Source organism: Choloepus didactylus, chromosome 8 (genome assembly GCF_015220235.1).
Source record: "Choloepus didactylus isolate mChoDid1 chromosome 8, mChoDid1.pri, whole genome shotgun sequence".
Classification (NCBI taxonomy): Eukaryota; Metazoa; Chordata; class Mammalia; order Pilosa; family Megalonychidae; genus Choloepus; species Choloepus didactylus.
In genome coordinates, this window is record NC_051314.1 from 386,476 (window position 1) to 411,849 (window position 25,374).

The 25,374-nt window shown below is 49.7% G+C and overlaps 3 protein-coding genes across 6 annotated transcripts in view; 2 read left to right on the top strand and 1 right to left on the bottom strand.

The window, feature by feature from the left end:
- The window catches only part of SYCE3 (synaptonemal complex central element protein 3), a 50,482-nt gene extending 32,477 nt beyond the window's left edge, over positions 1-18,005 (top strand). Inside the window, exon 3 of the mRNA XM_037845473.1 lies at positions 17,757-18,005. Within this exon, the coding sequence (XP_037701401.1) occupies positions 17,757-17,911 (155 nt within the window). The 3' untranslated portion in view covers positions 17,912-18,005. The remainder of the gene's footprint in view (positions 1-17,756) is intronic.
- ODF3B (outer dense fiber of sperm tails 3B) overlaps positions 1-25,374 on the top strand; it is a 46,105-nt gene that overhangs the window by 6,746 nt on the left and 13,985 nt on the right. The gene's annotated exons all lie outside the window — the stretch shown is intronic.
- KLHDC7B (kelch domain containing 7B) lies at positions 18,125-23,709 on the bottom strand. 3 transcript variants are annotated; one of them, XM_037845453.1, is made up of 2 exons: positions 23,539-23,709; positions 18,125-22,632 (listed from the first exon to the last, which is right to left on the bottom strand). In XM_037845453.1, the coding sequence occupies exon 2, from the start codon at positions 22,561-22,563 to the stop codon at positions 19,258-19,260; it is 3,306 nt and encodes a 1,101-aa protein (XP_037701381.1). In that variant the 5' UTR covers positions 22,564-22,632; positions 23,539-23,709; the 3' UTR covers positions 18,125-19,257. The 3 variants fall into 3 exon arrangements, with proteins under 3 accessions (XP_037701381.1, XP_037701382.1, XP_037701380.1); XM_037845454.1 differs by lacking the exon at positions 23,539-23,709 and having other exon boundaries at positions 18,125-19,401; positions 19,649-22,887; XM_037845452.1 differs by lacking the exon at positions 23,539-23,709 and having other exon boundaries at positions 18,125-22,887.

The window sequence follows — 25,374 nt, forward strand, 5'->3', positions numbered from 1 at the left end:
TAGAAGTACAGAAAGAACTGGAAGGAGGAGTGTAGTACAAGACAGGGCAACAGAAGGTTTCAGGAAGGAGTGAGGATCAGTACCTCCCTTGTGAGATCATTTGGTTATTTGGAGAGAATGATTTGAGTGAGGACAAAGACCTGGATTGAGGAGCAAATAAACTTCTTCTCTTCCTCCTCCTCCCCCTCCCCCTTCCCCATTCAAGGAAAGCTCTATCATAACACTAGCTGGATACAGGATGTTCCAGAGTCTAAATTCCAGTGATAACATATTAAAATATCAAAATACCCGGGTTTCAACAAAAGATGACAAAACATACAAAGAAAGAAGCAGCAACAGCACAGGGAAAGGAGAAGGTTAAAGCATAAGAAACCATCAATGAGAGGATCAGACCTGGAACACACCAGACAAACACTTAAAAGTGGTCCTAAATATGTTCAAAGAGCTAAAGGAAAATATGGACAAGGAACTAAAGGAAATCAGGAAAACTATAGATGAACGCAAAGAGAGTATCAGTAGTGATGAAAATTATGGAAAGGAACCAAACAGAGCTGAAGACCACATTAACAGAAATTTAAAACTCCCTAGAGGGGTTCAACAGCAAATTGGAGCTGTCAGAAGAAAGAATCAATGCACGTGAAGATAAGGCAATTGAAATTTTTCAGTCTGGGGAGCAGAAAGAGGAAAGAATGAAGAAAAGTGAACAGATCCTGAGGAATCGGTGGAACACCATCAAGTGTGCCTGTGTACACATTGTAGGAGTCCCAGGAGGAGAGGGGAGAAAGGGGCAGAGAGCACATTCAAAGAAATCATAGCTGAAAACTTCCCAAATTTAATGAAAGACATGAATATACACATCTAAGATGCTCAACGAACTCCAACCAGGATAAACTGAAATAGACCCATGCTGCACCACGTTATAATCAAACCGTCAATTGCCAAAGGTAAAGAGAGAATTCTGAAAACTGCAAGAGCACTATGTTACATATAAGAGAGTCTCAATAAGCTTAAGTGCCAACTTCTCATCAGAAACTTGGATGGAGCAAGAAGGCAGTGAGAAGACAAGTGCTGAAAGCATAAAACTGCCACCTAAGAATTCTGTATCCAGCAAAATGGTCTTTCAAAACTGAGGGAGGGATTAAGACATTCCCAGATAAACAAAAGCTGAGGGACTTTGTCACCACTAGACCAGCCCTAGAGAAATGCTAAAAGGGAGTTTTGCAGGTTGGAAGGAAAGGATAGTAGACAATAGATTGATGCTGCATGAAGAGACATGCTGCAAACGTGGAAGAACCTCGAAAACATTAGGCTTAATGAAATAATCACATTTTATTCCGGATGACTAGAAATAGCAAATTTACAGAGATAGAAAGCAGATTAGAGGTTACCAGCATATGGGGATGAGCAGGGAAGGGAAAGTGTTAGTTTGTAAAAATTAAAAATAAATAAATAAATAAATAAATGCATTTGATGGTTAGGTTTATGTCATCTCGGCTAGGTTTTGGTGTCCAGTTGTTGGCAAGCAAGCACTGGCCTGATTGTTACTGTGAGGACATTTCATGGACTTAAGTCATCAGTTAGTTGATTGCATCTGTGGCCGATTACACTTAGAATCAACTGAGGAGATTGCCTTCAACAATGAGACGTCTCATTCAAGTAAGTTGAAGGCTTTAAAAGGAGAAGGGATGGTTTTAGCAGTCAGAAGGGAGAAGTTCTGTCTCTACTTCATCCAGCCAGCTTCTCCTGAGGAATTCACCAAAAACCCTCATCGGAGTTCCCAGCTTAGAGCCTGCCCTATGGAATTCGGACTTGTGCATCCCCGCAGTCGTGTGAGACAATTCTTATAAAAATCTCATAGTATTTATAGATATCTCCTGTTGGTTCTGTTTCCTTAGAGGACCCTGAGTGACACTAATGTCATAAAAAATTTAGATAAATGGAATTATAGCTACATTCATGAATAGACACTGTTCTCCCTACATTCCATCCAATAGGCTCTTTCTTGGAACTTCACAGGTTAATTATTCTTTTGAATTTGTTTTTCCTGTGTCAAGCAATCTTCTCTTTTCCTTTATATTTTAAAGTTTAGAAAAACATCCCACAGTGCTTTCTTTGGGCCCTAATTTCAATGCTGTTGATAGAGAATTAGGACAGTTTAAAGATTCTTTACCCAAAGTGGCACACAATTTTAATTTTTCTCAAAGACAAGACAATTTCATAGCACATTCAGTTTGAAGGGAGTTAGAAACTACATTTGACTTGAAAGTGAGACGTCCAAACTTAAACACAGCAAAGCAATTAGAATGAAAGTACAAAACTATAGTAGCATTTTCTTCTTGAACTATTTCAAAACTGTTAGAAAAAAAAAGTATTTTATTTCCTTGGATACTTGCTTTAAAAAGTTGTTAATTCCTCTTTCATTGGGATTATCAGAAGTTAAAACACAATCCAACTAGATAGATTTCTACTCCAAAATACATTTATCTTTGGGAAACAAGGTAATAGTTGTAAAAACACTGTATTAAGAGGATAAAATGCAGTGATCGGAAATATAGGTGAACATATTCACACACAAACATGCAAATATGTACAGAACTATTCAAATACACATTTATGAAGAGAATGGAAAGTTACCTAAAATAGCATTTCTAAATATAAAATTTTCATATTAAAATACTGCTCATAATAAATAAGAGGTGAATATCATGAATTCCACTTCACTCTTAAAAATTATCTTTAGTTGTTCAGACTAGTCTAACTTTCTGTTCTGACTGGTGAATTATATTAAAATGTTTAATGAAATCACGTTGTAACAGTATATATAAGTAGTTACATGTGGTAAGAGTGGGGGAGGGCATTTAGTAATTGCAGGAAAAAGGTTCCCAAAAGGAACCCTGGAAGACTAGCATAGGATGATGTGCTTAATTTGGCAAGATGTTAAATGATTCCTAAAGCACTGCAAATTTAATGACCATAACTTTCTTCACACTTCTTCAAAGTTTGTGTGCCTGGAAGATCAATAAAGAGTAGGGCATATGGAGTAAATTTAAGTATAGTTCAGTTGTTTATGGGTAGGTGTGACTTCATTCCTCTTCACCCCAATTGTAGACATGGTAACTTAGAATAGTTCTTGAGAAGCTGTTTGATGGCAATGTGGCAGACGTGGAGCTCTGAGGCCAAAGAATCTTTTTCTGGTACTTGGTATGTTAATTCTTCAGTTCCTGGACTTGCTGTTGGAGCTTTGCATTCAGTTGCTCCGTCACCAAGAGCCGTTGGATGCAGCTCCTCTCTGCTGTGATGTGGGTGCCGGCTCTGGGCATCAGCCTTTGGATTAGAGGTGATCTCTTCTTTTTCTGTGCCTGATTGTGAGTATGAGGCCACAATACACTATAACGGCATAAAGTGGCACCAGCATCTTGTCACACAGCAAGCCCCAAATCTGTATTTTCCCTCTTCTCCAAAATTATTTGTGTAGTTTGAGATGCCACCTGTACTTCCATCTATCCATTTTGCAGAATACTTGGGTACTTGGGAGTCAAACGGCGGTAATAACTTTTTATCTGGCTTATGCCTAAACTTAAACAGATGATGTTGGGGATTTTTAGAACATTCAGAATCTGAATCCAGATCCTTATTTTGTGCATATTGTACAATCCAGTTTATCTTTTTACTGAAAGTGGTTTTAACTTCTTCATACGTGCTTTTTGAAAGCTTAGATGGAGAACAATCCTGGTTTGCAATAAATGGTATCTTTCAAAGCCATTTTTATGGCTCCTTAATGATCTGGTATACAAGAGATTAAATTCTGTATTCCCTCAATATTTAGCTCAAAACAGATGTGGCAGAAGGAGAGCATATCTTTGTCTGTTCCCAGTTTACAAACACTGCAAGTGTCATTCAAATCAGTGTTTACAAACGGCTCTTCGTTCAGCCGTTCCATTCCGCGCGGCTCTGGCTCCTCTGCTGCTCTTCATTCTTCCTGGTGATGGACAGCAAATTGCCTCTTAGTCCTCATCACCAAAAGCAGTGCTGCAGCGAGCATCTTTGTTCATCCACCCACATGGACCTCTGGAATAATTTTGGGGTGTTACTACCGGATTGTTTCACAGAGTGGCTGAAGCAGACTACGCTCCACCAGCAGTGCCTGGGGGTCTTAGATCCCACATTCTCACCAAACACTTGACAGTACCCAACTTTCTAATTTTTGCCAGTCTAATAGGTGTTAAGTGATATCTGACTCCTAATTTGTATTTCTCTAATGAGTTTGCAACCCTTTTCCTGTGCTTGCTGGCCTTTGGGTTTCCTCTCTCAGCACGTTAGAGGTCGTGTAATGCAGTGTCAGGACCTGCACCCTGGAGCTTCACTACCCGGGGTCACCTCCCAGTCCCTGCCACTTACTAGCTGTGTGACTTGGGCAAGCTGTTCATTAACCTCCCAGATTATCAAAGCAAACCCACTCACTGCACCCAAGCCAGCCCTCTCCTCTCCTGCCAGCATTCCTGGAACACTTTTTCCTTATCCTTTGCGGAACCTGCGTCCAGGTCATGTTGACTGTTTTTCCTTGATTTCTATGAGAGGACACTGACCCTACCCAGTGGGTTATCAGAACATGTGGAATGAGCCCTAATTAGCCTCTTGGAAAACCCACTTTTCATGCCCCTGCCAGAAGTTATAACCTTGGCTTTGCTGCTACTCAGTCTTTGCCAAAAATCCTCAGAAAACGCCTCCCCCCCCCCCATCTAAAATAGGACACTGCCCCCTACCCCATTTCTCTGTCCCAGCACACCGATTTCCTTTACAGCACTTGCCACAGTCTACAATTGTCTCACATGTTTCTTACCTGCCTCTTCCCGCTGCAGCAGTCCAGAAGCTTCAGGAGGGCAGTGTGGTGTCTACCACTCTGTCGCCGAGGCTTCGTTAGCAAAGTGCCAGCACAAAGGGGATACTCCACAGATGCTGAATGAATGAAACGAAAACTCAAGAGATGCGTATTTCTGGAGGATTTTCTGATAATCATGAGTCCTTCCAATTCTACGTATTCTAATTTTTTTCCTTGCATCACAACATTAGAGGGCCATGCATTTGATACCGTGTCGTGGAAGTGCCTTTTCTGAATCGTGCCTGGCTGCCACGCTGTCGGCTTTCCTCTAGGAACCACAGCCATGGAAGGGTTGCCCTTGTATTTAAAGTAGGGATGTTGCGGGGGCTCTTCTAACTGACTTCTCGTAGGGAAGATGCGGGTAGCTGAGCTTGTGCCTCGACTTACCAGGCCTGGGCCAGGGGACCTGATCACCCCCTGGGGAGGGTAGTAGGTACGGGCGTGAGTGCCCTCTGCAGCCCCCCCGAGCCTGAGGAGCGAGGTCAAGGCAGCTCCCTTTTCCTCACCCAAAATGCCACTGGCAGGGGAGGCTTGCCGGAGGAAACCGCCTTTCTCCCAACTGCCCTTTCCCCACTACCTTATCTTACCCACTCACTCCCTGGTGCCAAGGCCACTCCTGCCACCGCTAGCGCGCATGCACCGTGGCCAGAACAACCCCCGCCCGCTGCAACGGCTCCTGCGTCCTCTCAGAACCAATCCTAGCCCCTCTCCCTTCAATATTGCCATTTTAGGCTACTTCACCTCCTTTCCAGCCCTGCCCCTCTTACCAGCCTATATAACCTGTAATCACCCCTGAATAAATCTCTTTGGCGCATACTCCTACTAGATGAAGAGTGTTTTTGTCCTTATCGCCGCCCTCCACACCTTGCACGCCTCTCGCCGAGGACCTTGGCCACGTCCTCCGCCTCGCCCTCGCCTCCGGGAAAGAGCCCCCGCCGCCAGTACCCTTTAAGCAGCCCCGAGAGCTGAGGGCTTGGCTACCGGCCGCCACTCCCCCTAGAAGCAGTAACCCCGACCGCAACTGGTGCCCCGTGTGAGGAACGTCTCCACACGACAGTTTGGCAGGTCACCCGCTCGCCCGGACGCCCCTCCAGCTTCCCATTTCCTCGCCTGCAAGGTAAGGGCCGCCTCTCCCTCGCCGCTTCCGGAGCCGTGGGAGGTTCCTTGCTCCGAAGCCGCTCCTCCCTTCCCCCACGCTCTCTTCATCCAGTAGGAACTCCTCCCTTCCCCCACGCTCTCTTCGTCCTCTTGTATGCGCACTTCTATGACCCCCGTTCCTCCTAACACTCTCCCTCTTCCCCTCCATTACTTTGCTGTAGTTCTTTGTATCTTTATTTCCTCATTTGGCACCGTGTGCCTCTTTGCAACCGCCCCCCCTGACTGCTCCCGTTGCCAAAGGGCACTGCTTTCTGCTCTCGCCGTCTCCTTCGGCCTTGCAGCCACATTTATCTCATTCTCTCTGCTCAGTAAACTACTCCTCCTTCTCCTCCCTGCCAGCCGGGCCGGCCCGGCTCGGGAACAGCTCCCCCTCCTCTCCCCTCAGCTATGGGTAATCGTATATCTACATGTCAGGCACCTCAAGTTCGTGCTCTAGCGGGTCTCCTAGACACGCATCGCTGTAAAGTGTCTGTCCGGCAGCTGCAGATATACTGGGATCTCCTGCTGCCCTTTAACCCATGGCTCACCACTTGCCATCTTTGGGACCCTGTTATTTATGATCGTCTTATTGATCGAGTCACCAACGCCATGGAACATGAGAGCAAGCGCTTCCCTCCCGGCTTGCTCCCCACTCTGATAACCATCCGCTCCTGCCTTCAAGGCTCCCTCCCCCCCTGATAGAGGCCCCGTTAAATCCAAGGAGGCACTATCAACCCAGCCAACAGATTCAGATAGCGATACTAATTCAAATCATGACTCGGACACGGAGTCCTTAGTCGAGCAGATTAACAACGCGCTCGAGGTGACTCCCAAAAAGCAAAATAACACTGCGCCACGCCAAGATGGCGAACTTCCTCCTTCTTCTTCCATCGAGGGGAGGAAATGCTCTGGCGATGACATCAGCCCTAAGCTGGGCCAGAAACCGCATACGCTTTACCCCGCCCTTCCACAGGGCGGAGCTAGTCCACCATCTTATGCCTTGGGCCCCACCCTTTCACAGGGCGGGGCTGATCCACCATCTTGTGTCTTAGCCACGCCTACCGCGCCGCCATCTTGCGACGCTTGGGGCCTCCCACTCCCGCCTCTCCCTCCGGCGAGCTCCCCTTCGGAGCCGCTACCGGCAGCTGCCGCCGCTCCTCCCACCCTGCCGACTAACAACCCCTGGCTGCCTTCTGCACCTCAAGGCAACCCTTGGGGCAACGCTCCCCCTAACCCCACTCCCGCGCCAAGCCCTCTGCAAGCGCGTCCTCCTTTCTCTCGTGCTTTTCGCTGCTTTCCTCTTAACCTTGCCCCCACCCCACAGAAACCGCATGACTGGTATCCCATTGACTTAGATACTATCAAGCAGCTTCGCAGGGCCGTCAAGGAGGACGGGTTAGGTAGCCCATATGCTTCCCAAATACTACAGGATCTCGCCATGAACTATTGCCTCCCACAAGACTGGGCCTCGCTTGCCCGTTCAATTTTTAACCCCGGTCAGTTTATTGACTGGCGTGCTCACTTCCAGGCGGAAGCAGCTAAGCAAAGTGAACAAGATGCAGCCATTGGAGTCTAACATCCCCCTGAAGCCTATCTAGGCACGGGAGCGTTTCTAAATGCGTCTGCTTATATTAATGCACCTGCCACCTTTTGGCCTATCCTTTGGGGAATCGCCTTACGAGCATTTGCCAATTGCTCTGCCTGTCGGCCTAATAAATTTACCAAGCTCTTCCAGGAGCCGAGTAAGCCTTTCGCCACCTTTGTCTCCAGAGTCGAAGAAACCTGCGCTCAAAAGGTAAGTAATCCCCAGGCCCAATATTACATGTGCCCATCCTCAAATCCTGGAAAATCATGCTGTAATTCCCCCAACAAGTACTACTGTGCATACTGGGGGTGTGAAACATTAGCCACTAATTGGAAGCCTCCTGTTTCTAATCATTACCTTACCCTAAAGTGGACCCCTACAGGGTACAAACTCCCTACTGTTAACTGGCTCGGCCAAGAAAGTGAGAAATCCTGCACACATCTTAATCTTACAGTGCAGCTCCCCACTAATCCCTCCTGGTTACTCGGTCAAACTTGGGGCTTCAGAATCTATGAGAAAGGAGCCGACCGAGGATCACTTATTCTTATAAAAAAAGAGGCTGTAAACCAATCATGCCAAAATACTGCATTAAATACACCCTCTGGCATAGGTCCCAACAAAGTCATTAACCCCCTTTTTCCACAGCTCTCCAGCCGCACCTTAGTTCCAACTAAACGTACTTCAACTACATCTCAAACCCCACCACCCCAGCTTCCTCTGCCCCCTTCTCGTTATTCCTCTCCCCTCCTCAGCCTCATCCAAGCCGCCTTTGCCTCAGTGAACTCCTCCAACCCCAATTTTACCTCCTCCTGCTGGCTCTGCCTCTCCACCTCTTCCTCACTGTACGAGCCCGTTGCCTCCAACCTCTCCTTTTCAGAAAGCACAGAAGACAGCCCCTCGGAATGCAGTTGGAATACCTCTGCCGTCCCCCTGACCTTTCATTCAGTCTCCTATACGGGAAAGTGCGTCCGCCCTCGCTCCAGTAACTCTCCCGACCTCACTGCCTGTGCCAGCTACTCATCTCCTAGCAGCTCGGCAAAATTTCTCATTCCTCATAACTCCTCCCAATGGCTCTGCTCCTCTACAGGACTTACCCCCTGTCTCAGCACGAATATCATCAGTGAATATAAAGAAACTTGCCTCCTAATTGTCCTTATCCCTAGGGTCTTATACCACAGCGAAGAAGACTTCTTCCTCCGTCTGGAAAAAACTGCAGCTCCTGCCCTTCTGCAAAAGCGAGAGCCCATCACCGTCCTTACAATTGCCTCCCTCCTAGGTCTTGCCGGCGCTGGCACCGGAATCACTGCACTAGCCAGTCAAGGCTCCGCCCTAACTCACCTCAGGGCGGCTGTTGACGAGGACATTCGTCACCTACAAAACGCTATTTACCATCTAAAAAATTCTGTCAATTCCCTCTCTGAAGTCGTGCTCCAAAACCGCCGAGGTCTTGACCTTCTCCTCCTCAAAGAAGGAGGCCTCTGCGCCGCCCTAGGAGAAGAGTGCTGTGTTTATGCCAATTCCACAGGTCTCGTCGAGGACAGCCTGAAAAGGGTCCGAGAAGGACTGGAAAAGCGTAAAAGAGATCGTGAAGCCACCAGTTATTGGTCCAGTTTTTTCACTCCCATCCTCCCATACATCCTTCCTTTTCTTGGCCCCCTATTAATAATTATTCTAGCTCTCATCTTAGGACCCTGCATCATACGCAAAATTGTCCAGCTTGTAAGAAAACAAACAGATGCCATTTTTTCCTCGTTCGTGCAAATCCAGTATCAGCGACTCGCCACCTCTGACGCCCCCCACTCCAAGATGACAGCCAACCCTCCGCGACCTCAACGCCACTGGTCAACCCGCCGACCGCGAGGCCCTTCTCAATCACCTGAACATCGCTCTCGCCTCGAGTTCCAGCTTCTCTGAACCCCTGAACTTTAAACCCCTGAACTTTAAACCCCTCACCTTCGCCCAGCCCGCTGCAGCAAAGCCATTGTGAAACGCCCGGGCACCACACCAACACTGAGCTCCAGCCTCGCTGAGCCACCGTCAACCCCTTTTTCCCTTCCCTGACCTCCCCCTTCCCTCACCCTTAGCGGGCCTCTCCGGTAAAGCCTCTTCCTCTAATTAGAAAAGAAAGGGGAATTGCGGGTAGCTGAGCTTGTGCCTCGACTTACCAGGCCTGGGCCAGGGGACCTGATCACCCCCTGGGGAGGGTAGTAGGTACGGGCGTGAGTGCCCTCTGCAGCCCCCCCGAGCCTGAGGAGCGAGGTCAAGGCAGCTCCCTTTTCCTCACCCAAAATGCCACTGGCAGGGGAGGCTTGCCGGAGGAAACCGCCTTTCTCCCAACTGCCCTTTCCCCACTACCTTATCTTACCCACTCACTCCCTGGTGCCAAGGCCACTCCTGCCACCGCTAGCGCGCATGCACCGTGGCCAGAACAACCCCCGCCCGCTGCAACGGCTCCTGCGTCCTCTCAGAACCAATCCTAGCCCCTCTCCCTTCAATATTGCCATTTTAGGCTACTTCACCTCCTTTCCAGCCCTGCCCCTCTTACCAGCCTATATAACCTGTAATCACCCCTGAATAAATCTCTTTGGCGCATACTCCTACTAGATGAAGAGTGTTTTTGTCCTTATCGCCGCCCTCCACACCTTGCACGCCTCTCGCCGAGGACCTTGGCCACGTCCTCCGCCTCGCCCTCGCCTCCGGGAAAGAGCCCCCGCCGCCGGTACCCTTTAAGCAGCCCCGAGAGCTGAGGGCTCGGCTACCGGCCGCCACTCCCCCTAGAAGCAGTAACCCCGACCGCAGGAAGACCCATAAGAAAATCAATTCTCCTTTAAGAAAAAGGGATTTACAACAACGTTTTTTTTTTTTTATTTTTTTAATTAGAGAAGCTGTAGGTTTACAGAAACATCATGTAAAACATACAGTGTCCCCATATACCCTCCCATTACTAACACCTTGCATTAGTGTGGTACCTTTGCTACAACTGATGAAAGAATATTATAATTTTACTATTAGCTATAGTCCTTGATTTACATTAGAGGGTGTTTTTTTCCCAAATACCACTCTATTATTAATACCACCTTGCATTACTATGCTATATTTCCTATGATTCATAAAAGAATATTTTTGTAATTGTACCATTAACTATAGTTTATTCTTCACTGTGTGGTACAGTCCAATGTTTTATCTTTTAATTTTTATTTTAGTTACATATATATGACCTAAAATTTCCCCTTTTAAAAACATTCATGTATATGATTCAGTGCTAATTGCATTCACAATGTTATGCTACAATCAACACCATCCATTTCAAAAGCTTTACAATCAACCAAAATAGAAATTCTGTACAAATTAAGCATTAATTCCCCATTTCCTATCCCCAACCAGCCCCTGGTAGCCTATCTTGCTTATTCTAATTATTTCGTATCATACAGTAGTTGTCCTTTTGTGTCTGGCTTATTTCACTCAACATAATGTCTTCAAGGTTCATCCATGTTCTCACGTGAACCAGAACTTCATTCCTTTTTAATGCTGAATTATATGCCATTGTATCTATTATATATCACATTTTGTTTTTCCATTCATCAGTTGATGGAAATTTGGGTTGCTTCCATCCTTTGGCAATTGTGAATAATGACCCTATGAAATTGATATGCAAATATGTGTTAGAGTCCCTGCTTTCAGTTCCTTTGGGTATATGCAAATAGAGGGATTGCTGGCTCATATGGTAATTCTATACTTAGCTCTCTGAGGAACTGCCAAACTGTCTTCCACCGCAGCTGCACCATTTTATATTCCCACCAGCAATGAATGATAACTGTTCCTATTTCTCCACATCCTCTCCAACAATTGTAATTTTCTTTTTTTTTTTAAATAATAGCCATTCTAGTGGGTGTGAAATGTTGAGCATATTTTAATGTGCTTTTTAGCCATTCATATATCCTCTTTGGAGAGATGTTTATTCAAATCTTTTGCCATTTTTTGATTGAATTGTTTGTTGTCTTATTGTTAAGTTGTAGGATTTCTTTATATATTTGGGATATTAAACTGTTACCGGATTTGTGGTTTCCAGATATTTTCTCCCAACGACTAGGTTTTCTATTCATTTTCATGATAAAGTCCTTTGATGCAGAAAAGTTTTTAATTTTGATGATCTATTTTTCCCTTTATTGCTTGTACTTTGGGTGTAAATTCTAAGAAACCATTGCCTAACACTAGATCCTGAAGGTGTTTTTCCCTACATTTTCTTCTAGGAGTTTTATAGTCCTGCTTCTTATATTTAGACCTTTGATCCATTTTGAGTTAGTTTTTGTTAGTGGTGTGAGATAGGGGTCCTCCTTTATTCTTTTGGGGCTGGATATCCAGTTCTCCAACCATCATTTGTTGAAGAGACCTTTCTTTCCCCATTGAGCGGACTTGGTGCCCTTGTCAAAAACCAATTGCCAATAGATGTGAGGTTCCATTTCTGAACTCTCAATTCCATTCCATTGATCTATATTATCTATCCTTGACCCAGTGCCATACTATTTTGACCACTGTAGTTCTGTAATAAAATATAAAGTCACAAAGTGTGAGTCCTCCAACTTCGTTTTTCTTTTTAAAGATGGTGTGATGGTTAGGTTCATGTGTCAGCTTGGCCAGGTGATGGTGCCTAGTTGTCTGGCCTAACTGCTACTGTAAGGACATTTGTGGCTGTTTAATAAACCAGAAGGCTGGTTTATTAAATCATCAGTCAGTTGGTTGCATCTGTGGCTGATTACATCAACAAAGGGAGTATCTTCCACAATGAGAGAATTCGATCAGCTGGATTTAATCCAATCAGTTGAAGACTTTTTAAGAGAGAAGAGAGAGAACTTTCACTTCTTCTTCAACTACCCAGCTTCTTCTGAGGAATTTATTGAAGACCCACATCGGAGTGCCAGCTCGCAGCCTACCCTGCAGAATTTCTCTTCTTAAGCCAGCCAGCCTCTCCTGGGGGGTTCATCGAAGACCTTCATCAGAGTTGTGGCCTGCCCTTTGGAATTTGGATTCATACATCCCCACAGTTGCCTGAGACACTTTTATAAAATCTCATATTTACAGTTATCTCCTATTGGTTCTTTTTCCTAGAGAACCCTAATACAGATGGATTTGGCTATTCAGGGCCCCTTACCTTCCAAATAAATTCAATAATTGGCTTTTCCATTTCTGCAAAGTAGGCTGTTGGAATTTTGATTGGGATTGCATTGAATCTGTAAATCATTTAGGGTAAGAACTGACATCTTAATATTTAGTCTTCCAATCCATGAGCATGAAATGTTCTTCCATTTATTTAGATCTTCTTTGACTTCTTTTAGCAAAGTTTTGTAGTTCTCTGTGTATAAGTCCTTTACATCCTTGGGTAAATTTATTTCTAGATATTTGATTATTTTTGTTGCAATTGTAAATGGAATTTTTTCTTAATTTCCTCCTCAGATTGCTCCTTACAAATGTATAGAAACACTACTGATTTTGCATATTGATCTTGTACCCTCCACTTTGCTGAATCTAGTTTTTTAGTTTTAGTGGCTTTGTTGTAGATCTTTAGGACTTCCTATGTAGAGGATCATGCATCTGCAAATAGTGAAAGTTTTACTTCTTCTGTTCCAACTTGGATGCCTTTCATTTCTTGCCTAATTGCTCTGACTAGGAACTTCCAGTACAATTTTGAATAACAGTTGTGACAGTGGGCATCCTTTCAGTTTTCACCATTAAGTAGAATGTTAGCTGTGGGCTTTTCATATATGCCCTTTATCATGTTGAGGAAGTTTCCTTCTATTTCTATCTTTCAAAGTGTTTTAATCAAGAAAAGATGTTGGATTTTGTCAAATGCCTTTTCTGCACCAATGGAGTTGATCAGGTGTTTTATTCCCTTTGTTCTGTTAATAGTGTATTACATTAATTGATATTCTTCTGTTGAACCATCCTTGCATACCTGGGATAAAACCCACTTGCTCATAGTGTATAATTCTTTAATTTGCTGTTGGATTCAATTTGCAAGTATTTTGTTGAGGAGTTTTACATCTATATTCTTAAAAAAAAAAACTGGTCTGTAATTTTCTTGTAGTATTTCTATCTGGCTTTGATATTAAGGTGATGTTGACCTCATAGAATGAGGTAGGTAGTGTTCCTGCCTGTTCAGTTTTTTGGGAGAATTTGAACAGGATTGGTATATTTCTTCCTGGAATGGTTGGTAGAATTCACCTGTGAAGCCATCTGGTCCTGGGCTTCCCTTTGTTAGGAGATTTTTGATGACAGATTCAGTCCTTCACTTGCTATCGGTTTGTTGAGATCTTCTTTTTCTTCTAGAGTCAGTATAGGTTGTTTATGTATTTCTAGGAATTTGTCCATTCCACCTAAGTTGTCTAATTTTTGGCATGCAGTTGTCCATAGTATCCTGATATGATCCTTTTTATTTCTGTGGGGTCGTTCCTGATTTTATTTGTGTCTTCTCTCTTTTTTTCTTTGTCAGTCTAGCTAAGGGTTGTCAATTTTATTGACATTTTCAAAGAACCAACTTTTGGTTTTGTTAATGATCGCTTTGTTTTTTAATTCTCCATTTCATTTATTTCTGCTCAAATCTTTGTTATTTCTTTCCTTCAGCTTGCTTTGAGATTAGTTTGCTGTTCTTTTTCTAGTCCTTCTAGGTGTGCAGTTAGGTCTTTGATTTTAACTCTTCTTTTTAAATGCAAGCATTTAGGGCTATAGATTTCCCTCTCAGCCACTGCCTTCACTGCATCCCATAAGTTTGATGTATTGTGTTCTCATTTTCATTCATCTCAAGATATTTACTGATTTTCCTTGTAATTTTTTCTTTGACCTGCTGGTTGTTTAATAGTGTAATACTTAACTTTCATATGTTTGTGGATTTTCCAATTCTCTACCTAGTATTGATTTCTACCTTCATTCTGTTATGGTCAGAGAAGATGCTTTTTATAATTTTAATTTTTGTAAATTTCTTGAGACTTGTATTGTGACCCAATATGTGGTATATCCTGGAGAATGATCCATAAGCACTTGAGAAGACTGTATATCCAGTTGTCCTGGGGTGCAGTGCAGGAGCTGAGAGAGGAGCTGGAGCACAACCTGGTATCAGCAGACGCCAGCCACGTGCCTTCCCAGCTGACAGAAGTGTTCTGGATGCCACTGGCCTTTCTTTGGTGAAGGTATACTTGTGTTGATGCCTTAATTTGGACATTTTCATGGACTTCAGACTGTAAATTTGTAACCAAATAAACTTCCTTTTTAAAAGCCAATACATTTCTGGTATTTTGCATAATGGCAGTATTAGCAAACCGGGCTGCCATTATGCAAAATACCAGAAATGGATTAGCTTTTATAAAGGGGGTTATTTGATTACAAAGTTACAGTCTTAAGGCCAGAGTGTCCAAGGTAAGGCATCAAAAATGGGGTACCTTGACTGGAGAAAGGCCATTGGCATCCAGAAAACCTCTTTTAGCTGGGAAGGCATGTGGCTGGCGTCTGCTTGCTCCCAGGTTGCGTTTCAAAATGGCGTTCTCCAAAATGTCAGCGTTAGCTTTCAACAGCCATCTTCAGAATGTCTCTCTAAGTTGCAGCAGCTCTGAGGTCCTTCTGCTTGTGAGCTTTTATAGGGTTCCAGTAAACTAATCAAGACCCATGCAGAATGGGCAGGGCTACACCTCCATGGAAATAATCTAATCAAAGATATTACCCACAGTTGGGTGTGTCACATCTCCACAGAAACAAGCTAATCCAAAGATTCCAGCCTAATCAACACTAATACATCTGCCCGCATAAGATTGCATTAAAGAACATGGCATTTTGGGGGACATAATACATTCATCCGGCACAGATGCCAACTTAGCATCAACAGCATACACGTTCTCTGCTTCCATATCCTTCTGTTTCCCCTTTGTTTTCCCTCTTTAAATTTTGCATGTCCATTAACAGAAAATATGCCCTTTTCTTGTTCATTTGTATTCTGACTTTTATAGAAATTTCTCAAGAGAAATTGACTTAGTCTTACTGAGTGTCCCTTGTATGTAACAAATCACTTTTGCTGCTTTCAGAATTCTCTCTATCTTTGGCATTTGACATTCTGATTAGTATGTGTCTCAGAGTAGGTCTATTATGGTTTATTCTGTTTGGGGTACTTTGCACTTCTTGGACGTGTTTATTTATGTCTTTTCATAAGAGTTGGGAAACTTTAAGCCATTTTTTCCTCAAATATTCTTTCTGCCCCTTTTCCCTTCTCTTTTCCTTCTGGGACACCAATGATGTGTATGTTTGTATGCTTCATGTTGTCACTCAAATCCCTGATACATTGCTCAATTTTTCTGTTCTTATCTCTGTCTTTTCTTCTGACTGTATGATTTTATTTTCCTGTCTTCTAGTTCACTGATTCTTTCTTCTGCCTGTTCATATCTGCTTTTGTATGCCTGTAGTGTATTTTTAATCTCCATTATTGTGCCTTTCACCCCCATAATTTGTTTTGTTTCTTTTTAAACTTTGAATTCTTCTTTATGTTTACACATTGTCTTCTTAATATCCTTTAGCTCTAAATCCATATTTTCCTTCATCTCCTTGAATTGATTTAGGAGATTTGTTTGTTAGTTGATTTTGAGGGGAGACTTTCCAAGGGGATGTCTTATGTCGCCATTTTGATAACATCATCTCAAAGGGTTTGTTTTTATTTTATGGCCACTGAATCTTATAACTGAGCATTTTCCTTAGCTGCTTTGACCCTAGGAAGCTCAGAGCTAGAATTCCAGCTACTATATAGAGATTGATGTATGCATGAGATTCATTTCTGGGAGCTATTTTCCCACTGAATTTTTTCTAACCCACCCTATTCCTGTGCCCTGAATCTCTCAATTATTTTTTTTCTGAGCACCTGATAAGGGCTAGGCAATTTACACACATTATTTAACCCTCCCAGCAGCCCACAAGAAAGGTACCTTTAGTCTCTATTTTACAGATGAGGAAACACCTGTAAGTTCAGTAACATGTCCAAAGTTACACAGGTGGTGAGTGAGAGCTAAAGAGACGTCTACCTGCCGGACAGGTGGTCTGAGAGGACGGTCACAGACCCCTGTGCCAGAATCACCTGGGTGTTTGTCATGGTGCCATCACACCTGTTGTAGTTTGCTAAGCTGCTCAAAGAAGATACTGTGACATGGGCTGGCTTTAACTAAGGGAATCTAATAGCTTACAAGCTTACAGTTCTGAGGACATGAAAATGTCCCAATCAAGGCGATGCTTTCTTCCTGAATACCAGCTGCCAGTGATCCTGAACTCCTCTGTCACATGGCAGTGCACAGGCCTCTGCTGGTCTCCGCCTTCCGGATTTGGTTGCTTTCAGCTTTTTGTTTCCATGGTATTCATGCCCCCCCCACCCCCCTGTATTCATCCAATTTATAAAAGACTCCAGTAAGAAGATTAAGACCCACCCTTGGCCACATCCTAACTGAAGTAACCTATTCAATGGGTGTACAACCACAGGGATGGATTTGCTTTAAGAACATGATTTTCTGGGGTTTAAAACCACCACAGCATCCCACTAAACAGGAACCTCCATGCAAGGGACCTTTGGACCTACATTTTCACAAATGTTCCAATGAGTTTCATGCTTACAACAGTTAAGAATCCCTGTATTGGTGCTTGAAGGTGCTGCACTTTTCTAACAGCATTTCCCTAACTAAACATGTTATTTTGTAAAACTTCAAGTCTACCACACTGCCAGCAAAGAGAAGTCTTAAAGGAGTGCGTTTACGATTGGGAAATGTCACGTAGAAGGGAGATTGCCTTTGTTCCTTGTTCTGTGTGGTTCCAGAGGGCCGGTGCTGCAGAGATGGGTGCAGAGCTGGAGTTTCTGCATGCTTCCATTTATCCATGCAAGAAGCACCTATTTGCCCACTGCCGAGTCACACCGTGCACTAGACCCAGGGAACCACTCCCCGTGAGAAGCTCACAGAGGGAAAGACAGGCAAGTCTGCAAGTCAGTGCAAAGCTGGGCACCAGGGCACACTCTGTGGGGACAGCCCCAAGAGGCCTCCCTGGACCGAGCGTTAAGGAAGTCTGGTTGTCATGCAGGCCTGCCCCCACGGCCCCTGACCCTGACCTTGACTGATCCTGACCGGCCCTGTCTGCTGGTTGCAGTGCAGGCCACCTGGATGGCCTATGACATGGTGGTGATGCGCACCAACCCCACGCTGGCAGAGTCCATGCGGCGGCTGGAGGACGCCTTCCTCAACTGCAAGGAGGAGATGGAGAAGAACTGGCAAGAGCTGCTCAACGAAACCAAGCACAAGTAGCAGCCCTGCCGCCCACCTCTGGGCCTGCTGCCACCGCCCACCTGCGCAGAGAAGCCACTGGCAGGAAGCAGTGACCCGAATGGGTAGCTGTGCATACAGCATTTGTTTATCAGTAAACGTATTTTCAAGTACAACATGAGGACTCCTGTCCTTGCTGCATATTAACACTTGTGGGCAGAACATAGGAAGTGTATGAGGCAGATGCTTTCATGGGTTCAACATTTATTTTGTGCCGGCAGTCCTAAGCATAGAATAAAAAGCAAAAAGGACCCAGATAGGGACAAGACAGCAAGGAGATTGGGACAGGCAGCAGTGCTCAATGTAAATTTATTTACCTTCCGGGAAGTAGGTTTCAAAGTGGATGTGGGAAAAAAACATCGTTTATGGTGTGTCTCGGCCTGGGCACTGCTGGGCACCCACATGCAGGATCCCTTGTTCTCTCACAACTGCCCAAAGTGACTGGGCCCGTTTTTCCCATGCTGCAGATGAAGAGAGGGTTCAGGTGCCTGGTGAGGCCCCGCAGCTGAACTGGGGTTGGAGCCAGGTCTCACTGAGAGGTGGGGGTGGAAGTGGGGTGGGCGGGAGGCCCTCTGGAGGGGGCTGCCCTGGCTGAGGGTATGTGGGCCCAGGCTGGGGCCTCAGTTTCACAGAGAAGGACTCAGGCCTGGAGGGTCCGCAGCACCAGTTGGAATTGGGAGGCACAGTGTTGGTCCCTGAGAAGGCCCCAGGCCCGCCCCCCCTCCCCCCTCAAGCTGGCTTGCTCTGGGCAGAAAGCCCTAGGGCTAAGGTCGCTTTCCTGGGGGACCAGCCATCTCCTTCCTTGGCCTTATTGGCTCCTCAGTGACCTCTTCTGTGCCACTTGTGGGGAGCCTACCAGTGACTGGCTCTTGGTAGACTAGGGGGTTCCACAACTAGATTATCTCCCCACGGGACTGTAAGCAGCAAGGCCCCCGGCTCGGCAGGAGCCCAGAGAACTCCACCTTGAGGTGGTGATGTTTGAGCTAAGTTAACCAGTTTAACCAGGCAAAGATCGGGGCAGATGATGTTCTTGATGTTGCCGAGTCATAAGGGCAGGGAGCAGCTTGGGTGCAGTGGGGATGCCCGGAAGGTCTGTGGTGGCAGGGAGCCCGGCTCCCTCAGGGCAAGCAGAGCCGTCTTTAGTGTGGGGAGGGGAGGGGGAACGTGGGGGAGGGAACCACACTGCAGAAATCCAGAACTTTTAAAACAGAGGCTTATGGGGGCAGGCAGTTATTCCAGAAACAAGAGCAGAAGGTTCTGGATTCTAGCCCCTGTCCTGGATGCAGATTTCCCCCGAAGACCTGGAGAGCAAAGCCCAGGCGGGCGTCTCAGAGTGCTGTCTGCAGGGGCTCCGTGGGGGGCAGGGTCAGGATGAAGGGACAGAGGACCCCCTTGCTCCCCATGGAAAAGGGCTGCAGCTCCTTGGCCTGGAACTGGGCCGTGCCCTCGGAGACGGTGAACGTGGCGGTGACCTGGTGGTTGAGGCAGTAGATGGTGTTGCCCAGCACCGCGCAGCGCAAGGGCACGGGGTTGGGCAGCGGCAGGGTGGCCGCGCGGCTCCAAGAGCCGGTCACCGTGTTGTAGCGCATCACCGCGGCGCCCACGCCCCGCAGCAGGTCGAAGCGGTAGAGGAAGCCCCCCAGCGCCACCATGTCGCTGGAGCGCCGGTGGCTGGCACTGTAGGGGCACTCGTCCCACGTGTCCTTCCCGGGGCTGTACCTGAGCAGGCGGTAGAAGAGGTGGCCCCCCGTGACGTAGATGTCCCCGCGGCAGGCCACAGCCTCGTGTGCCACGGGGAAGGTGCCCGCAGGGAGAGGCGCCCGCGAGGACCAGGCGTCTGTGCGGGGGTCATAGCGCTCCATGCTGTAGAGGCACTCGCCCCCAATGGCGTACAGCAGCCCATCCAGGGCCACCAGCTTGAGCTGGGCACGGGCCTGCTGCATGGGCCGCACCTGGCTCCAGATGTTGGTCAGGGGGTTGTAGCAGAAGACCTCCTTGGAGCAGACGGCCGCGGCCCCGGAGCCTCGGATGCCCCCCGCCAGGAACAGGTAGTTGTGCATGGTACAGAGGCCACAGCCCCGCAGAGGGGCCTCCTCGGGCACGTGGGTCAGGGGCTGCCAGGCGTTCCCTAGGGGGTCAAACACGTGCAGGCGCGGGCGCGGCAGGCGCGCGGGGGCCTCCTCGTCGCCGGAGCCCCGCGGGAGCCCCGCGCGGCTCACCTGGCAGAGGCTGGGCAGCTCCAGGGCGCCCAGCACCGCTCGGCCCCGGCGGGTGCGCAGGCTCAGGATGCGCTCGCGGTCGGCCCCGCTCAGCTGCCGGTAGAGGTGCGGGTCCCCCAGGACGCGCAGCAGGTTGGCGCTCAGCAGAGCGTAGGCCTCCTGCGCCAGCCCGGGCTCCCCGCGCCGCTGAGCCAAGGCCAGCGCGTCCGGGCAGCTGCCCAGGTCCAGGCGCCGCGGCGGAGACGTCGCCGCGGCTGGCAGTTGGGGGGGGCACGAGCTGGGCCCCCCCACTGCCCCCCAGCGCCCAGGCCTCTGCAGAAAGACCATGAGTTTGCGGGCCTCTCTCTGCTTCTCTGTGAGGGCGTCCCTGCCGCCGGCTGGGCCAGCCCCCCGCCCCTGCGCCTCTCCCCGACGTTGCCCCGGGGCCCCCAGGCAGGCCGCCCGCGCGCAGCCCTCGTTGGTGTCGCCGCCGCCGTGTTTCCGGGGCCGCGGGACGGGCTGCGGCTGCGCAGGGGGCCGTGAGGGGGCCGTGGGCGCGGCTCCGGGCCAAGGCGAGTCCGCACCTGTCTCCTCTCTCCCACCCGCTGTGGGGTCTGGGGCACGGGCTGGTGGGGGGGCCCCACCGGTCTTGGGGCTTCCGGGCTGTGGCACTCGGAGTCCCGAGCCTCGCCTCTCCCCCAGGCTGGGGGGGGCCCCTTCGAAGAGAGCCCCAGACTGCCTGTTTTCAGCGTGTTGGGAAGTGCGGGGATCTGCAAGGCCCTCCAGGGCTGCCCTTGGGGCGCTCCCTTGGGGCCTCTCTTGCCCGGGGAATGGATGATTTCTAAGAACCATTGCAGCGAGGTTCCCCCAGCTCCTTGAGCCCTGCCCCGCCTGACGGCCCCTGGACACAGCCACGCTGGGCTCCTGGAATACAGTCTTTGACCGGCTGGCTGGGGCAGGGGCAGGGGCAGGAGCTGGGGCGGAGGAAGGGGCTGGGGCTGGGGCTGGGGCTGGGGCAGGAGCAGAGGTAGGGGCGGGGACTGGGGAAGGGGCGGGGGCGGGGGCTGCGCTAAGCTTCCCATCCTCCGCAGGACCCTGACCAACTCCAAGGGGCAGAGAGTCTGCGTGGGAGGCTGGAAGCGTAGGGGCTGCACATGGAGGACCCACTTGGGGAGGTGCCGTGGGCGAGGAAGCTGGAGGTGGGAGAGGCTGAGGAAAGTTTGGGGGGGTGGTGGCCAAAGGGGAGGGGCCACAGCGCGGTATACCTCTTGGTATTTCTGGGGTGGGCGCTCCTCTGTCCAGGGTCTGCCCTGACCCCGTGTCGGCACCCTGCCCGCCTGCTGCGTGCCCACTGCTGCGCCCGCCCCGCGCTTGCTGGGCCCCGCCCCCTTCTCCAAGGCTGTGGCTCCCTTGCTTTTCTGCCTCTCCAGGCCCTGAGCAGAGGAAGGCGCTGCTGTCTCCCGGGCCGTTAGCCCCAGCCTTTCCCGCATTGCAGGGCTCTGTGGGCCCCTGCCCTGGGGTGGAGAGTGGACGTCCCCAGTGCATCCCCCCTGGCGAGGCACCCACAAAGCCTGGAGCCCGGCTGAAGCTTCTGGTGACAAGGACCTCCCTCCTTACCCAGGGCCAGCCTTCCACAGAGGCACTGCCTGAGGCCCCCGGATCCTCCCTGTGGCGCTGAGGACCTGCCTCCCGGCTCTGAAGCCCGCCAGCCTTGTCCCCGCGGCCCAGAGCTAGCCCTGGCGCTGGCTGGAGCCTGCTCTCCCCGAGCACCCTCTCCAAGCCACTGGTCAGGGGCCCCGACTGCACAGCGTGTGCTGGGGGCAGCTCCTGGAGGTCAGGTCTTCGGGGGAAAGGGAGCCCCTGAGAGCCCGCTGCGACACTGCCAACCTGGGTATCCAGAGCAGCCGCATCGACGGCGTCCCACACACTCACCACCGTGCCCAGGCACAGGGGGTCTGGCTTGGGGGAGTGGCCAGCTCTGTCCGCTCGGCTGGTCTCCACCTGGCGCCGCCGGCTGCCCTGCCCTCTCCCCAGTGAGAGAGGCAGCCTGACTCCTGGCCGCCAACGGCCAGTGTCGTGTTCCGCTGCATGGCCCAGGGCCTGGTGCGCTGCCTCCGCGTCCCTGCCAGGAGCCCCAGGGATGAAGTGTATCAAGATGGGGGTAGACGGCCCTCCGGCTCTGCCTGGTCTGGGAGGCTCCCTTCCTTTACCCCGAGGGGCTTCGGCGGCAGCATCACCCCGCTGCTGTCCTGCGGCCACGCTGCCACCGGGCCCTCCAGGTGTCTTGCGTGGAGGGCCTGCCATGGGGACCAGGCCTTCACCCCCATGTGGCCCCCAGCTCTGGGCCCCTGCTGCAGCAGGACCTCCCTGGCTGGGTCCTGGGGGGTGCCGCTTCCCCTGCTCTGGTCCCTCGACGCTGCTCCTCAACCTGGACATGGGGCGCGGGGCCAGCTCAGGTTCCGCAGCCCGGGAGGTGGTGGGCACTGATCCTGTCGCCTCCTGGTCCTGCCCAGAGCCAAACCAGTGCAAGGCTAGTGCCGTGGCCACCACCACGGCCAGTGCCAGCAGGGTCAGCACGGCACTGTCCCAGTCGTCGTCCCCGTCCCAGCCCCAGAGGGGGCCGCCAGGCTCAGGCACGTCCTGAACCATGGCGCTGGGCCTCAGAACCCCGTGCGGGGAGCCCTGCACCGCGCGGCTGCTGCTGCCTGCAAGCTGGTCCTGGTCCCGCACAGACCCGGGCTGCCCACTCCCGGTGGCACCGGCCAGTGCCCCGCCCAGAGCCCAGCCCAGTTAAGGTGGACCTGGGCTCTGGGGTGGCTGCTGCCTGGCCTCGGGCGGGTGGGCCTCTTGCCAGATTGGGGGTCTTTTCAGATGGGCCCTGGTGGTGGTGTCAGAAGCAGCGTAGTCTAGGAAGGCAGCCCAGCTAAGGGGCTCCCAGGCCCCCTTCCCAGCTGCTGCCTCCTTCTGCTTTTCTGTAGTTCCTGACAAATGGCACGTCCCCAAGCACTGTGCCGGCCACCCCACCAGGCTATTCTGCCGCAAACCTTCGCACCCCCAAACTCATCCCACCACCCCCAGTGCCCCTCGTCTGAGCCTGAATCTAGCCACGGGCCCTGGCAGGAAAGGGTTACTTGGGGAAGATGCTATCTCCTGCGCTAGCAATGTGATGCAGCCCTGATGAAATTACTAGAAACCCGAGAGGCTGATTCCACTGCGGGCCATGGGGGTGGGCAGGGCTGTGGGGACGGGCCACACCCCAGGGAGACCTGCTTGGAGCGGGAGCCCACCCCGGGAGGTGCGGGAGCAGAAGCACCGCAATGCCCATCTGCCGAGAGCAGCCTGGGGCCTCCCACGCCCTGATGCTCCAGGGCCCCCAGGTTACCCCTCTGGAAGCCACTGCACGTTCCTTACCCTAAGTTCAGCAGATGTGGGACAGGGTTTTCAAGAGGAATTTTCTAAGCTGTCAAGAGAAAAAACATGAGTGAAATCAAGTCCAAAAGTTGTAGTTCCCTCTTCATGGGCCAGGCTTATGAGAACCCAGCTGCCCCTTCTAGAGCCTTCTGGCTGTCTCCTCCTGACATCCTGACGCTGCTCTTACCAGGCCTGGCGGCCCTGAGCCTACTCTGCCCCTGCAGACGCACCCCCGCCAGCCCAGGGTGTCTCTGGCAGGGTTTGGTTTCTGGGGAGGAGCCCTGTCTCTCCATCTGCTTCTCACTTCAGCTGCTCTCAGGAGTGAGCCTTGGGACAGCTGCCAGGCAGAGCCCAGAGGCGGAACAGAGGCTGGGGTCCCGGGACAAAGGCAGGGCCCCCAGAACGTGGAAACAGACTTTTCCTTCCTCGGGGACAAACTAGCTCCGGGGACTTCTCCCTGGCTCGGGCAGCAAGGAGATGGCATGGGGCGTCCCTGTCACCCAGCCTGGCTCTGGTGAGCGGCAGGCATCTCACCCCACCTGGCCCCTTCCCAGCTCCCCCGGGGCCTACTGGGTGATGGTAAGAGGGTGGGGGCCCCTCAGGCCTTAAGGTGGCCCTTAGTTTGACGAAGCGTTTCTAGCTACTCTCGCTATTCTCTGCTGAGTCCCAGGCTCTGCCTCTCGTGGTTAAGTTTTGGTCCAAAGAATTTCCGAGGATGGACGCGACACCCTTTCATGACGCTCAGGGCTGCGTCCTCCCTGGCAGCCTCGCTGAGCCCCCAGGCTGTGCGTCAGGGGACGGAGCAGTGTCCACCTAGTGTTCTCAGGCTCCGCGGTGGGGAGCACCGAGCAGAGGAAACCATTCCACGAACGTCACACGAGTGCCAGGGCCCGTGAGGGGTGCACAGGTGCAGCAGCAGACACAGGTGAGAGGAAAAATGCAGTACCGTTAGAAAGGTGACGACACTTTAAAAGAACTCGAGATCACCTACACAGATTGTGAAACATAATTGTTCTCATTGTTACCACTATTTGTGATAGTGTAAATATGACAAATTACCGTCAAGGAAAACATAAAACCAAGAAAATAGTCCTGCTGAGATCTCGCCTTCAGCAACCTTTTGCCAGCTGCCTGCTGAGGCCATTCAGCCACTGGAGACAGGGCATCGTGTCCCGGTCTACACAGGAAAATGGGTCGGGTGTAGGCCCATGTCCCTGAAGCCTTTGTTTCCTCAGAGGCAGGACAGGCAGGACAAGCAGGACAAGCAGGGCTGCAAGGGGCTCACTGCAGGCTGGTCACTGAGTCCGGGCAAAGCTGGGCAGGGCCCAGCCACTGTGGTGCCTTTTCCAAAACACTTAGTAGAGGAAGAGCATAATTCCAAAGAGAGAGCTAAAGAAAGGGGACAAGCTAATACACCTAAAATGGTGGAGAACAATAAAACCAACCAGCATGAGGTTTCTCTGTTATGGGAATTTTTTTAAAGCAAAAATTATTGTATAATCAGAAGTGAGGACATAAAACAAAGAATGTAATATTATTATGGTACAATACTATTTATTTTAAAAAGTATATATGTATTTTAAATGTCTAAATCTAGAATAATTTTTAACCCTAGAAAATATTAATAATATCTGGCATAATAGCTTTTAAGAAATTCATCTGATGTGGAAAAGGCTTTATGCAAAAGAAAGATTTATAAGATAAGCAGCACAGTATGGTTGATAATACAAAAATGAAATCCATAAGTGTTCAACAATATGGGAATGATGGACAAAACTTGTACATGACTTTAAAATGTGACATTGAAAAAACTTATTTAAATAATTATTGACAATG

Excerpts from the sequence above, each read along its gene's own strand:
- KLHDC7B (XM_037845452.1), bottom strand. The coding sequence starts at position 22,776 with ATGGTTCAGGACGTGCCTGAGCCTGGCGGCCCCCTCTGGGGCTGGGAC.